This window comes from Pollicipes pollicipes, unplaced genomic scaffold (genome assembly GCF_011947565.3).
Source record: "Pollicipes pollicipes isolate AB1234 unplaced genomic scaffold, Ppol_2.1 Scaffold_7262;HRSCAF=8765_pilon_pilon_pilon, whole genome shotgun sequence".
NCBI lineage: Eukaryota > Metazoa > Arthropoda > Thecostraca > Pollicipedomorpha > Pollicipedidae > Pollicipes > Pollicipes pollicipes.
The window spans coordinates 16,570,760-16,586,412 of NW_023597055.1; the positions used below are offsets into that span (position 1 = coordinate 16,570,760).

The 15,653-nt window shown below is 52.3% G+C and overlaps 1 protein-coding gene across 1 annotated transcript in view; it reads left to right on the forward strand.

Moving 5' to 3' along the window:
- LOC119113884 (myosin heavy chain, muscle-like) overlaps positions 1-15,653 on the forward strand; it is a 42,988-nt gene that overhangs the window by 3,700 nt on the left and 23,635 nt on the right. The window contains 13 exon segments of the mRNA XM_037238117.1: positions 308-410; positions 1,857-1,911; positions 1,914-1,948; positions 2,475-2,637; positions 2,768-2,871; positions 3,456-3,593; positions 4,146-4,265; positions 4,716-4,865; positions 6,575-6,745; positions 10,208-10,387; positions 11,131-11,287; positions 12,389-12,441; positions 12,861-12,948. Coding sequence (XP_037094012.1) covers positions 308-410; positions 1,857-1,911; positions 1,914-1,948; positions 2,475-2,637; positions 2,768-2,871; positions 3,456-3,593; positions 4,146-4,265; positions 4,716-4,865; positions 6,575-6,745; positions 10,208-10,387; positions 11,131-11,287; positions 12,389-12,441; positions 12,861-12,948 — 1,517 coding nt within the window.

Genomic DNA, 15,653 nt, shown 5'->3' on the forward strand with positions numbered 1-15,653 from the left:
TCATATCATTCATCACTTGCGTTCGTTTAATCTCCATGTTTGAACACTACGATAGTTACCCGGGCCACAGCGAAGTCTGTCAATTTAAAAAAGTACATGTTCCGTTCTAAGAAAATTTATTGCTCAATCAAATATCGAAAAACACTGGTCAGATTTCTCGGTGCTGCACAGAAGGCCAAAATCAATTTTACCCATTAGCCCGCAGGCTAAAATGCGCACGATCATTTGGAACAAGTGAGGCACTTCTCATACAGCGTTCACGCTCAGGGCCTCTAACACAATCGTAAGTTTGCCCGCACTTCCTCAGCGGCGAGTCTGGCGCCGGCAAGACTGAGAACACCAAGAAAGTCATCACGTACTTCGCCCAGGTCGGCGCCTCCGGCAAGAAGAAGCCGGAGGACTCCAACAAAGTGAGTGGCGGGGTGTCGGAAATGTGTCGGGTGCACGGTGTGGTGGCATACCCATCTGCCTTTGGGCAGACGCGCAAGACGGGACGGCCATCCCGAATTAATACGCCACAGGGCTCTTCTATAATGACATTGTCAATAGCTTTGCGACACACACCCGGCTCAGATTCGTCACTAAAGGAGGTCCAGCTCGATCTCAATGATATGAACCAGCAGAACTGAATGCAAGTCGTCTTTCACCATTGCTCTCCCACCTCGTAAGTGACGATCGTAATTTTGCGCGTCGGCGGTATGTATCCATCAAGCCTGATTATGACTACCAAGTCCTCTGAGGTGGGATGGGGGTCTGAACGTCAAAATTAGGCACGCCTGTGGAAAAACGCGGCCGTTTCCGTGACCGGCTGTCACGTGGTCACGTGACCTCCCTGACCAGTCGCAGGTGATGGCGCAGATCAGGCAGGTCTGGAGAACGGCAACCTCCAAACACGTCACCAGGCTTCCACAGCCTAGGCGCAAAGTGACACTGGAGGACGAGGCACCCACAGCCTAGGCGCAAAGTGACACTGGAGGACGAGGCACCCACAGCCTAGGCGCAAAGTGACACTGGAGGACGAGGCACCCACAGCCTAGGCGCAAAGTGACACTGGAGGACGAGGCACCCACAGCTAGGCGCAAAGTGACACTGGAGGACGAGGCACCCACAGCCTAGGCGCAAAGTGACACCGGAGGACGAGGCACCCACAGCCTAGGCGCAAAGTGACACTGGAGGACGAGGCACCCACAGCCTAGGCGCAAAGTGACACTGGAGGACGAGGCACCCACAGCCTAGGCGCAAAGTTACACTGGAGGACGAGGCACCCACGGCCTAGGCGCAAAGTGACACTGGAGGACGAGGCACCCACAGCCTAGGCGCAAAGTTACACTGGAGGACGAGGCACCCACGGCCTAGGCGCAAAGTGACACTGAAGGACGAGGCACCCACAGCCTAGGCGCAAAGTTACACTGGAGGACGGGGCACCCACAGCCTAGGCGCAAAGTGACACTGGAGGACGAGGCACCCACAGCCTAGGCGCAAAGTGACACTGGAGGACGAGGCACCCACGGCCTAGACGCAAAGTGACACTGGAGGACGAGGCACCCACAGCCTAGGCGCAAAGTTACACTGGAGGACGAGGCACCCACGGCCTAGGCGCAAAGTGACACTGGAGGACGAGGCACCCACAGCCTAGGCGCAAAGTTACACTGGAGGACGGGGCACCCACAGCCTAGGCGCAAAGTGACACTGGAGGACGAGGCACCCACAGCCTAGGCGCAAAGTGACACTGGAGGACGAGGCACCCACAGCCTAGGCGCAAAGTGACACTGGAGGACGAGGCACCCACGGCCTAGACGCAAGTGACACTGGAGGACGAGGCACCCACGGTCACGGCAATCACCGTCCTGTTGCAGGGCACGCTGGAGGACCAGGTCGTCCAGACCAACCCGGTGCTGGAGGCGTTCGGCAACGCAAGACGACGCGTAACGACAACAGCTCCCGCTTCGTGAGTCGATGGAGGGAGAGGCGAGAGATGTGTGCGGGCTGTGGAAATTGTGCAGTGGGCCAATCATGGGACGAAGGCCAAGTGCCCGATTAAAGGGATAGAAGTGGACGGCAAAGCAGAGTAGTGTGCGGGATGTCCTTAGTTCGCCGGATCGCTCCTGTGGCGGCAGGTGTCTGCGTTTTCACATGCGTGCATATCACTCCGCAACAGGCTCAATTCCTCTCTATTTCAAGACAGAATTTTTGAGTTGTCATAAAACCTGACAATGTGGGATTTTCCGTGACAGTTCTCAACGTGATCTAGTAATTTCTGCGGCTAAAGTAGCGTTTATTTCCTACATATTTGGCAGCATCGCTTCTTTCGGCGCCGGGACAGTTGGTGCGACTTCCCCGAAACTCATTCAAATAATACCATGTCAAAAACGCTGCACCGCACAATCCCCGTGGTGTAACCGTGCCTCACCGCGTGTCCCCTTGTCCCTCCCCCCCCCCTCCGCCGCGACCTCATCTATGACCCCGCCCCACAGGGCAAGTTCATCCGCATTCACTTCGGCCCGCTGGGCAAGCTGGCAGGAGCCGACATCGAGACATACCTGCTGGAGAAGGCTCGCGTCATATCGCAGGGCGCCCTGGAGCGATCCTACCACATCTTCTACCAGATCATGTCCGGCGCCATCTCCGGCCTGATCGGTGAGACGGCGGTCCGGCTGATGCGCCTGATGCTGGGATTCGACCGTAAAATGCAGAATGTCGAGATGTTTGATTCATGAGCACGCGGTTGTGGTTCATATAAATCAGGGTCGTCGTTGCTCTCTTTCAGAGCGCATGAGCCTGGTCAACGACATCTACGCCTACCACTACGTGTCTCAGGGCAAGACTACCGTCAATGGCGTCGACGACAACGAAGAGATGGAAGCCACCGATGTAAGCACTTAGTATTCTGGGTAGGAGGCCACCGATGTAGGCACTTGACATTCTGGGTACAGATTTGGAGGGCACTTTTTGGGGGTTGGCAGTGAAAATTAGTTCTCTATTTAAGTTCCGACACGCCTTAGAACCCTTAGATACATGGCTTTTATAATTGCAATGTTCCTCTCGGTTTCGTGCTATCAACCGTTTTACCCATTAAGCGGGTACACTTGGGAACGACCTTAATGATATACCGGGATGAGACACACCTGCCGGGCAGTGGTTTCCAATCATGAATCACCTACTGCGCAATTTTTCAACGCACCTCCTCATACTTTTAGTGCTATCAACATGTGAATAAACGTGTACGCACATCATGCTTCAGTGTTTAGCCTTTCACGTCGATTTGTCTGAAAACTACTTGGAAGAAAGATGTGTGCTGTAGTTTTGTAGTAGTAAGTTTAGTAGTAAGTAAGTAAGTAGTAAGTAAGTAAGTAAGTAAGTAGTCGTAGTAGAAGTAGTTTGTAGTAGTAAACACCCACTTTCTACTGCGATGACGGGCTTGATGACTGCATCTCACTCGGCGTCCGCGCTTGCAGCAAGCGTTCGACGTGCTGAACTTCAGCCAGGCGGAGAAGGACGACATTTACTCCATCGTCGGCGCCGTCATGGTCAGCGGAGAGATGAAGTTCAAGCAGAAGGGTCGCGAGGAGCAGGCCGAGGCGGACGGCACCGCGGTGGGTTCTCCCCGGGCGTGCAATTGTTTGTCCTCCTAGACACAGATTAACGTCAGACAAACGCGCGCTGGGTTATGCCCCACTGACACTATACCACTGATCTACCTCCGCCGGGGACGGCCCGACCTGTCGATTTTACCTGCTATCTGACATCATGAAATCATCTGAGGCTGGAAATCCTCATGTTGTCGCTCGGCATGGGGACGTGAATTTACGAACAGATTAACCTAATAACCTGTCCCAACGATAGGTGACCTGACCAGAGCCAGCACGTCTCCATGATACGGACATAGGTTGCGACCGGAAAGAAAGCAGCGACAGGCTGGTTACTCGTCAGCTCCAAACTGCACTACAGCAGCTTTCAGCAGGGTCAGCTGCACCACCATGGGGAGCAGTTACTCGCACCAGCGCATGGTGACATTTCATTCGGTACAAGGTCCAGCCGATGATGCCGGAAAGTCACGAGCCAGAAGCCTGTCAACTCGTCGTGACCCGTTTATCTGGTGTCATTTCCTGGCTTCAACAGCTGGTCTCACCTGACCCCGTTTGCAGGAGGGTGACACCATGGGCAAGCTGCTGGGTATCGATGGGCCCGAGCTTTACAAGAACCTGCTCAAGCCCCGCATCAAGGTCGGCAACGAGTTCGTGACCCAGGGTCGCAACAAAGACCAGGTCGGTGGCAGTGGCCGTTTTCGCGCAGAATTCTTTCTGTAATGCCCTGCGCAGAAATGCCGGAAAAGCCCAAGGCAGGAGCCAAGCAGAGTTCATAAGCGCACTTGTCATAGATGTTCAAAGCATATCATTTCACGTTTGGTTCGTGCAGTCTATGTAACAGCTTACAACGTAGTGGTTTTCATTTCAGGTATGTAAGTGGAGCACCTCTATACAGTATAATGAACCACACCGTTAAGTGACGTTTTGGATTGCATACTTCGTTACCTTCCGGCGGTTACAGTTAAGCCTTCCCTTCGTTTTGAGCTGTAAGACATGCGATGATTTTACGAAACGTAGAAATGTGGACAATTCTCCGCGGAAAGGGCGATATCGTTTTTCTGGTGTTCTGGACACAAGAACTGTTAGCGGAAGAGAAGGGTTGTCTCACACCATCTCCGCCCTGTCCAGGTGTACTACTCGGTGGGCGCCCTGGCCAAGGGCATGTACGATCGTCTCTTCAAGTGGCTGGTGAAGAAGGTGAACATGACGCTGGACACCAAGCAGAAGCGGGCCTCCTTCATCGGTGTGCTTGACATCTTCGGCTTCGAGATCTTCGATGTGAGTGCTCGTTCGGGTCAATATGGCGATGCGGTCTGATTCAGCGCGTCGTTTTGGGGTACTCCCGCTACATATAATGGTTGCATGTTTTCTATTGGTTTATCAGAGAATATCTCCCGACTGAACACGCCATATGAGCATGCCCAGACAGTAAAGCAGGGAATACGATCAAGGCACGCTTCCCGCAGAACAAAACTTCGGTTTGGCGATCATTTTCTTGCACCTTTGCGATCGTCCACGTACTTCGCATCGCGACCCTCACCCTGCATCCCCTTCGGGAGAACACTTTGTGCTGTGACATATCTGCCTATATCGACACCCATAAAGTGCTTTTGCATATTCAGCATCAGATATTTTCCCAAAACCTGATTTGTTGTGTGTTGTTTCATGAACAATCGCGGTGTATCAAGGGCAGGTCTTCATGTTTGATGCTACCCTGCATCATGCCCTCCAGCTTTCGTTCCAACTTGATTTCCCTCACCATCACGATGTCCAAGCCATCTGACATGGTTTCCTTTCGCGTTCTGACGATGTACAACTATTGTCTAAAGCCAAAATAGCCTTCCACAGCGTGCGGATGCCGTCATCAATGCAGCGTCATCGTCATCATTCAAATGACCTCATTATTTTGACAGGAGCAGAGCAGCCTGCAGACCTGTGTAGTCCAATTGCGGCGCGATGGCTATCTTTTCAGCATGGAAGTCGCAAGAAAGCTACTTTGGTTATGAATGCTTTGCACCCAGCAATGTTTTTGGTTTTAGTTCAACGGCTTCGAACAGCTTTGCATCAACTTCACCAACGAGAAGCTGCAGCAGTTCTTTAACCACCACATGTTTGTACTTGAGCAAGAAGAGTACAAGCGGGAGGAGATCGATTGGGTGTTCATGGACTTCGGCATGGACTTGCAAGCTTGTATCGATCTCATGGAGAAGGTAATGGCGAGGACAGGGTCACCAGTTGCCACGTCGGGTTCGCTCCGACTGATCTATGTCTAGCGCTACTCACAAATGTCGCATGTTCTTTGACAGAACGCTGCTGACGACCCTGGGCATGCCTTCAGCCTGCATATCATAACTTGGGGTCTAATGTCTGTTTTGTCGTAGCTGGTCGACTAACAAGGCAGGTCGGAACAGACAACATAACCAGAAGTCCAAGTACCAGGTGGATACTGGCGACAATCCTCTTTTTTTTGGTCCGCGCCAGGTGTCGTGGTAGGCACTGGTGGATGCTGGCGACCATCTTAGATTTCATGGGTCGGCGACAGGAGACGTCATGTTTCGTTCTCCCGCGATGCATTTTACATCGTCTGGGAGTGACGCACAAGCGGTATGGGAAGAACTCGAGAAGGGGCAGAGAACATGCGCCTCGGCCTCAGATCTTCAGAGATCAGATCAGATCGGATCAGATCAGATCAGATCAGAGATCGCTGCCGCACAGGACTCGGGCCGTGTTTCCCTCCACCGCTGATCTGGTCGGACGGCTCAGGCGGACGAACGGCGAAGGACACCTCTTTGTCCACAGCTTGGCTTCCGTCGCTTCATGTCTGATACATCATCGCTCACCCTACTGGACGTGACGCACGAAACATACGCTAACCAACGTGTTTTTGCAGCCTAGAATGTGCAGCGGTGTTTTGGGCGGGTCTGTTGTCACTGCTGTGCTTTTACTGACCTGGTGACTGACGGTTATGACTAACATATCTGTTGTAGTACAACGGCTTTGAGCAACTTTGCATCAACTTCACCAACGAGAAGCTGCAGCAGTTCTTTAACCACCACATGTTCGTGCTTGAGCAAGAAGAGTACAAGCGGGAGGAGATCAACTGGGTGTTTATGGACTTCGGCATGGACTTGCAAGCCTGTATCGATCTTATGGAGAAGGTAAAATTGCCCCCGATCTCCACTTTCTCGCCACTTTACCGACTGGCTCTGTTTGTCGCCCGCACTCTTCGCCCTCCCCTGCCACGTACAATAAGCCAAGACCACCAAAAATGCTGAGAGGGTTGCGGACAACGCACCGCCCTTGCAGTGTTTGCCCACTCCAACTGACTTTTAATCGTGATGAATGACAACCACCAATCCAGAAAATAAGCACTCGTCTTGTTCCCTCACTCCATGGTCTCTGATGTCTGGAGTTTCCTGCTACGTAAACCAGAATGCTTCCCCGTTACACCTCAGTGACGATTTCGGCAGTGAGCTGGTTGTACAGAGAGGCAAACATTCCTGCCGCGAATTCTACGTAATTACGCCTGCTTTTTTAAGGCATATTTTGGGCTTCGTTTTATCTCGATTTGTAGGTATGCATTCAATGCCGTTTGTCTACACGCAAAATCCCTCTCCGTGACATAGGTAACTCCATAGTGTTACGAGAGTCAGCGCGTATGTTTCGAATCTTCAGTTCTTGATGTAAGAAAGAAGTTAAGCTCCTGTTTTTTAGCCGAGTATTTTTCAGTGTGCCTTAGAACCATACCTTTGAACCTCTGCCAATCAGTATTCACAATATAACCAAGAGACGCCTCAAAACGTCATTTAACCAATCCCTCCCGACATATTGAAGGAAAATCGGTAGCTGTTAGCATAAGAGCTCTCATCTCATTATATCCAGCAGGCCACTAGTTTCATCAAATATGGCATACTGATGATAGAAAATCATGCTGATATTTATGCTTCTTAAAATGGTAGCATTTGTAAAAAATAAGGATGATAATGATAGGGCACGGAAAGGTATTGCTTGATCCCGAACATTTGTTCTGTTCAGAAGCATGTTGTTATCGCAGCTGTGATAGCTGAAGAATCTAGTCGCCAGAGCCAGCATTAAAAATTGCGAAAAACACACACTGGTTTTGGATTACCCAAAGCTATTTGCGGGTCAAGTCAGCAATGTCTGCAAACGCCGCAGAGGTGCCAGTCTGAAACACAGCAGCACAGTGGCGACCGCCGGTGTCGCCATGTAGAGTGGGTGGCTTGCTCAAGATTTGCCGAACCAACATGCCTTCGACTCGGGAAGAACAGACCTTTCGATGACCTTCGCTGCGCCTGGCGCCTGACGTGACAGGGAGTTAGGTGATCGGAGAAATTTGCACGAGTGGAAGTTGGCAGTCCGGCCACTGGCGTCAGCGAAAGCTGCCGAAGAACGACGGGCCATTTATGAGTTACGAGGAATTTTGAGCCTGAGACAGCCCGACGTCACGTTCTGCCCGATGCTTGTGTGCCCCCCCCCCCCCCCCCCACCGCTCCCCTCTGCATTGCCCCCCCCCCCCTCCCCTAGTATGTTTCGTCGTGTGTTTCCCCCTCTCTCTCTGCATTATGCCCCGTGCCCTGGAACCGTCTACGACTTGGGTGTGTTCACCAATGCATCGTACCTGTCCCGACCGGCGTTGATATACCCCGAGCATGAGTCGCTGATCGACGTCTTCACAGGTTCGAGATTTGGCGTTTGACCTGCGCCCTGCTCGCATTGAATGCTGCCCCGTCCCATGTTGCGTTACCCATATCCCGACTTCGCATGTTTTTCCCGTGCCCATCGCGAGTGATCACAGCAAAGCCCAAGGAGATATCTATGACGTATTTTTGGCACTATGCCAATTCCAACGGCCTATGCTCGTTTGTGCTTTGCCGTTGCTCCTCGAGTATAGGCTGTTCTCGTGTGAGTATCGGTTAGCCCATACCGTTGGCGAAAAAAGAGGCCCGTTTCGTGAACCCACACCTGCAAGTGAACCTGTTAGTTTGGCCCGGAGTGACTGCGCATCCCCAGGAGACCCGCTCTGTTCCAGCGTGACCCAGGTGTGAGCTGCATGTCCTGAGCAGGCCCGAGACCCAGCCCCCCCCCCCACCCCCCACCCACCACCACCACGCTTTGCATTCCCTCCATATCTGGATCGATTCCGACCCCTGATCGACTCACTCTGTCGGCTACCCGCAGAGCCTGCACGCATGCCATCTGTCGGCGACCGCTGTCACTGACAGTGCGAGCCCTCTCCGCCAGCACGCTCCGGCCGAAAGGTCACGCATCGTCCGGCGTCGGCGCTCGACAAAGGTCCCCCGGCAGACACGGACGAACCCTGCTCCAACGAGGAGTACGAGGATGAATGGATAGGCGAATACGGGAGTCACCCCGAATTCACCCGGTGCTCGATTTTGTTACGGCTCTGGTGGTCGCAGGCTCGTCATTAAGAGGTATCTTTACAATCTTCACAAAGTGATGGTGAGCGCGGCTTTAGCACTAACCACGACAACGCGCTGGGCTCAACTAGCTTGATTATGTCAAAAAAGCACAAGTGCAGAGACATCGTAAGCATCATTTTGCCAGCTGTTCACGGAGGCAAACAGAAGCACATCTTGAATGGGCTCACCGAAACATTTCAGCTCTCAGCATTTATGCGCGATTGACACGCAGTGATGGTTGGAAACCGATGCAACTGTCGCAAACCGCACGCATCGCCGATTCTATTGCACGCTAAATGTGATGCATGCATACTAAAACTCGTCTTCGGTGACGATCGGGTGAGCTGCGACGCTCGCAGCTTACGGTTTTAACCATGTCGTCATATTGAAATTGTCTGAATTTGTTGTTGCTTGTCCGTGCGTGATTTAGGCTGTGATCTGCATCATTCATTTCGGGGTGGGAGCGAATTGCGTGGTCTAGATTGTATGGTGCCATACTGAAGATCTGTCGGACAGTGTACCCGCCTCGTTTCCAGGCTCCACTAATGGCGTCATGTCAGTCGGTCAGTGTTGTTTATTGTCAGTGTTCATGTCAGTTAAATCTGAACTCCCAACTTGAGCTTAACGTTAATCGGGCATTTACCACATAACATTGCACCCCAATTGGAATACAAATGTAATGCAAGCAAAAACTGTTCAGGTCCAAAGGGACCCAAAGCAATCATTCCAAAAGTGGGAGCTGCTCCTCTAATTGAGGCAAGACTTTTGCAACTGAACCTTATGATCTCCAAAGAACTCAATAATGCATAGCTGGCAGTACAAAAAAAACTTAATTTCTGTGTTGAAAATTTTACCGGAATAATTATAATTATTTTACACCATTTAACGCAATAAGCCCTCTTCGTGACAACACGCAGCGTCTCTCCGTCACACCGTGACGACACGCAGCGTCTCTCCGTCACACCGTGACGACACGCAGCGTCTCTCCGTCACACCGTGACGACACGCAGCGTCTCTCCGTCACACCGTGACGACACGCAGCGTCTCTCCGTCACACCGTGACGACACGCAGCGTCTCTCCGTCACACCGTGACGACACGCAGCGTCTCTCCGTCACACCGTGACGACACGCAGCGTCTCTCCGTCACACCGTGACCTGACTACCACCGCCCCGGGCAGCCAATGGGCGTGCTCTCCATCCTGGAGGAGGAGAGCATGTTCCCCAAGGCGACGGACAAGACGTTTGAGGACAAGCTGAAGACCAACCACCTCGGCAAGTCGGCCCTGTTCGTCAAGCCGAAGCCGCCCAAGCCGGGTCAGGTGGAGGCGCACTTCGCAATCGTCCATTACGCCGGCACGGTAAGTTTGCTATCCGACGAATCAAAATTTCATGTCGATTTTTGAAGATTTGGGGCGGCTTATTTTTGCCTTATTTTTCATTGCCATGCCATTTTACTCAGGACAGCTTTGAGCGCATTTGGTCGGCGCAATTATGTTTGCCTGCTTTTTCAATACGATGCCATGCTACTTAACACATCTTGTGAGCAAATTTGATCGACGTAATAAGGTGAAGCAGTGATGTTCGTTTTAATTACGGCAACGAAACAAAACATTGGGTTTTTAATGCAGTAGAAAGCGGCGCTTTGTTGCAGGAATAATAAGCTGGGCAGGCGGGCTCCATGTCCTTTAACATTCTTAAAGATATTTTTACCTGATGCCTATAATGATTTTTCAACACCCTCCCCCCTCCCCAGTCGACAGCTAAATTCACTCATCAAAATACCGCAGAATTTAATCATGCCTAATCAATCACTACTGAAGCCCATCCACAGCAAATCCCGAGCAATCCGCACGATGAATGTTGTTCCAAGCTAAGTCATCAAACCGCTCCATAACCGATCGTGTTTGCTGACCACGTCACTAAGTGCTGCAAGCGTATCGTCATTCCCCGATTGGTGGGGCGCACTCTTCTTCCATCGCATAAAGCCAGGTACAGCAGAGGTTGGCTCACAAACAAAGAGCCTGCTTCAAGCATTTCATGAAGAGTCACGGACCTATAAAACCCTCAAACGTGGCGTGTTGACTCACTCCCCGTGCGCCAGGTGGCGTACAACTTGGCTGGCTGGCTGGAGAAGAATAAGGACCCGCTGAACGACACCGTGGTCGACCAGTTCAAGAAGGGCAAGAACGGCCTGCTGGTGGAGATCTTCGCTGACCACCCTGGCCAGTCTGCTCCGGCGGAGTCCGGCGGCGGCAAGGGTGAGTCGTCGTCCTGATGTCACACGAGGTTGAGAGGGTCACGATCTCGGGGAGGTTTGTGGGCAGTGACGCAGCCTCCTGTGATTGATTTGGGAACAAATTCGTGGGGAAAAATGGGATCGTGATCATCGTGAGTCAAAAAACCGCTGTTACCCTTGATGCCGTTGAGCAAATGTGACGTTCATCCGAGTCTGGTATGGGGAGGGCAAGCGCTGAAGCAGCCGCTGGGGGCATCGTTCTCAAAGGAGTCGACTCTCAGTATCCATCATCACGTGAGTCCATGCGTCTCGTAAAGGCCATGCCATTACGCTTGACCAGTGTCTCATGTGTGGCATTGACACAGCCAACAGCTTTACGCCACCACATTGCGTTAATTGCTGGCGAATTATTTTTTTTTAGCGGAAGCGCCGGAGCGGAATTCTTCCGAAACATGCCTCACGTACGGGCTTCAACTGGCGCAGGGGAGGGGGTTTGGTTGGTTGGGGGTTGGACTGTTCTCCGTCACCTGCCGGTTGTTTGTCGTTCCTTGCCGTCTAACCCTCCGAGCTGGCGTTCACCTCAGGTGGCAAGCGCACCAAGGGGTCGGCCTTCCAGACCGTGTCTGCGCTCTATCGGGTAAATCTGTCGCACCGCCGACGCTGGTGTTAGCCTGCAGTGCGGCCGCGCAGTCTCCGCAGCTGGGGAGTGGACGCATCTCTGTCACCTCATCGCAATCAGACCATTTGTCGCTAGCCGGCACAGCTGGCGGACGGTCAGTCGACGCTCTTGTTGGCTGTGCGTCGACGAATATTGCGTTCTGGGTCCCGTTTTCGCCCGGGGCGGCATCCAAATTCGAAGCGGTGATCGACGCCTCACAACTGCTGCGCGGTCCGCACTGCAGAGCCTCTGCAGGGCCTCTACAGGGCCCCTGCAGGCTTGGACGACGCTGGTCTGAGCCGTGCTCGCACGCTCCTCAGAGCAGCGTCGTCCCCGCCGACACCCGGCTCCGAGCCGGCGGCGAACAGGCGGCCCGCGCTCGGAGCGCCGGCGGCCTGTTCGCCGCCGGCTGATGTTGCTGCTGTGACGTGTGCTGTGCTGACGCGCGCTGACCTTTGACCGTAGGTGGCCGCGGAAAGAAGGGTGGCGGCTTCGCGACGGTGTCTGCCAGTTACAGGGTATGATGATCCCGCTCCCCGCACCCCAGGACGTCAACAGGCCGGTTGGGAACTGCAACGTTTGGACACAAGTCAACTCAGATCGTGTGTGGAAGAATCAAATAAAACGTGTGGACACAATTCAACTCAAATCTGACGAACGATTAGATCTCGGAGAGTCATACCCGAATAAGTTTCCCAAGTACCTATCTTTAGAAATTGGAAAGGGCAGCGTAAAATCGCCTCACTAGGGATTATCCGACATCTGCTGAAATGAATGCCTCAGTAACTTATGCTGCCATTTACAGTTGCACTAGGTGGAAAAATATAATGTGCCAAGGGTCTTCATGAAACACCTTGTTAGGAACTCCAGTAAAACTGTAGGACTTCTCCCGAATACGACTAGCGTCCCTCTGACGTCACGCCCTTTGCACCAATAGGAGCAGCTGAACGGCCTGATGAAGACGCTGCACGCGACTTCGCCTCACTTTATCCGCTGTATTATCCCCAATGAGATGAAGGCGCCGGGTAGGTGCACCCATGAAGCCCTGGAATGTCGACTGCTCCGAAGATGGGAGAACCCTGACGTAGATCTCCCCCAGATCGCCCCCCCCCCCCCTCTGCACGGTGCCTGAGGCCGTGATCGGCGGGCGACCCCTCCCCTCCCCCCCCCCACAGGAAGCACGCGAAGCCTGACACACACGTCAGCGGTGACCCAGTATGGAATGCGAGGCACGAGCCCGTGTTGGAATGCGGAATGCGGACCCGTAGCAGGCCTCTTCCACAGAGGGCGGGCCGACGGCTCCGTCGCTGCTGCGCGGGGCCGGTGCACCGTGGAGGCCTCGCATCGTGTGCCCACGTGGCCCCTCCCCCGTTACCCTACCCAGCTCGACTTGAGGCTGACTTTCTGCCGAATGAGAAGGTCTTGCTCGCGTATGCAGGCGGTTCGGATTCGCTGAACTGTGGCGAGAGGACCTGGTGGCTTCGGACCTTACAGGCCTGTCTGCGGTGCTACATTTTGCTCACGCATCTTCGGTCAATAGCAGCTGACATTCAGCTTCGCACCTGATAGAGATTTTTCGTGAGATGGAGTACACCCAGACAGGCTATTTGCTCCTATGACGGGCAGGGATATATTCCTGACACTTAATTCATGTCAGTCTTCGCTGCCGGTGTCCTCTCGCCACGTTTGGCTCGTTCGTATAGCATAATTTATCTGTAATATATCATTCGAAAGCATGCTGATGCCTTGGTGTCCATGGCAACGCCCTGTATGCTCCGTAATCAATACGTTCTTACCCCGCGCCTGAATTCATGCTACCACAGGCATTCGGCCACTCTCGGAATCCTTCCAAGCCGCATCAGAACACTTTCCAACCTCGACTAACACATTTCCGATACGCCTTCGAGTTAATTTTTACAACTACTAGTCCTTCTTACAAACACTACGTCTCCTCAGCACAGCGTCCTACGTCCCTTAGTCTAACAGACAGAAGAAGCCCGTAGTCGTTACACCCTATAGCCCCCCGGAGTGGGCCTGGAGCTGATCTCATCACGCAGGAGCACACTCCTCACCGCCCCCTGGCTGGTGTTCTAGGATCAGCTGAACGGCCTCATGCGAACGCTGCATGCCACCTGTCCCAACTTCATTCGCTGTATCATTCCTAACGAGATGAAGGCTGCTGGTAAGAAATCCCGTGCGTCCCCGCTCTTGTATGCAAATCAAGCTTAGCCACGCCTCCGTGACGTCACATTCATGCGACCCGGCTGCTTGCTTTGCTTAAGATAAGCGCCCGACTATTTCGCTTCAAAATAAAACATTTCTCATTCTTTGCATTTTCAAAATTGTAATCGCAATTGCAAGACTGATGAGCGTTCAATTATTTAAATAAAAAAAATACATTGCTTTATTGAAGCAGATACCTATTTCCAAGATATCTCTGGGCCAGGCCCTCCATGGGCCGTTGGTTGTTCCGTTAGCGTATGATATCAATCACTCATTGCTCTTCTCGTAATAAGCTTACCCCGGTGTACGCTTTCCTTTTATGTTAAATATCCACCCAGCCAAAAGCAAAAGCCATGATGTGCGTTGATGCTGTGCTTTTGTACCATCGCAGTCGTCAGCGTTGGGCATATTGCCTCAACTAACAACATATCGCAGATATGGACACGTACACGCACTTCCCCAGATCAACAAACCCTACTTCGCTTGCGCACATTCTCCGTTTTTCCTTTCGGTTTACAGGTTCTTCTTGAGTTCGGCTACCCCGCCAATATTGCCTTCAACCCCCCCCCCCCTTTGAACGGCGTGCCTCGGAGTGCAGTGACCCGTTTGCTCTCGCATTGTGTGACCCCCGGACCCTGCGTGACCCCACCTGACCCGCGGACATCAGAGCTGCTCTGACCGCGTGACCCATGACCCCAGGAGCAGCTGAATAATCTGATGAGAACGTTGCAAGCCACGACGCCTCACTTTATTCGCTGCATTATTCCCAATGAGACAAAGTCTCCCGGTAAGACCTGCACGTGGTCCCTGCATTAATATCATGCATGCCATTTGCTTTGAAAGCCGTTGACAATCCTGCAACGATGTTGTCCTGTTCTGAGGTTTATGACGTCAGCAATTTTGTGCGGCTAGTTCGTGATGTCTGTAAGCATTGTCATAGGGCGCTTCGGATGTGTTTGCAGCTTCCTAGAAGTCGCGTTTTGTCGTCTACCGCAGGCATTGTGGAGCCGTTCTTTGTGTTCATATCAACAGCAGTTTTTGCTTTTGTTGACGTTTTCCTCGTAAGAACATTTCCTTGAGTGCTGGTACCGCAGCCACCCGTCGTCTTATGCAATGTCAATAATCGTTAGAAAGTTTTTTTTAGAAGGGACCTGGGTGCCGTGCCTCATCGAAGGGCATATACTGTACTGAAAGTAAATAGAACAGATATGACCTGTGTGTGGTCATGTTAAACCTGTTTTTTGATTTTTCGGTTTTGATTTTTTCAAGTTTTCGTCGAGCTGCCCGTCGCGTGAAGCCTCGAGCAATTTAATCCACTAGGTCCATCGGCAAAGTCACCTTGCTATTTTCCTAATGCAACTTTGTATGCATCTTTCATCGCGTGGCGGTCTTCCTCAGTAACTGGCACGAGATACAAGATGTCGCCTAATTGCCGCCAAAAGGGAATCGAACATTTTAACTTTTGCAAAATTGTTGTTCGAGTCAAGATAACGAAAATAAGTTATGT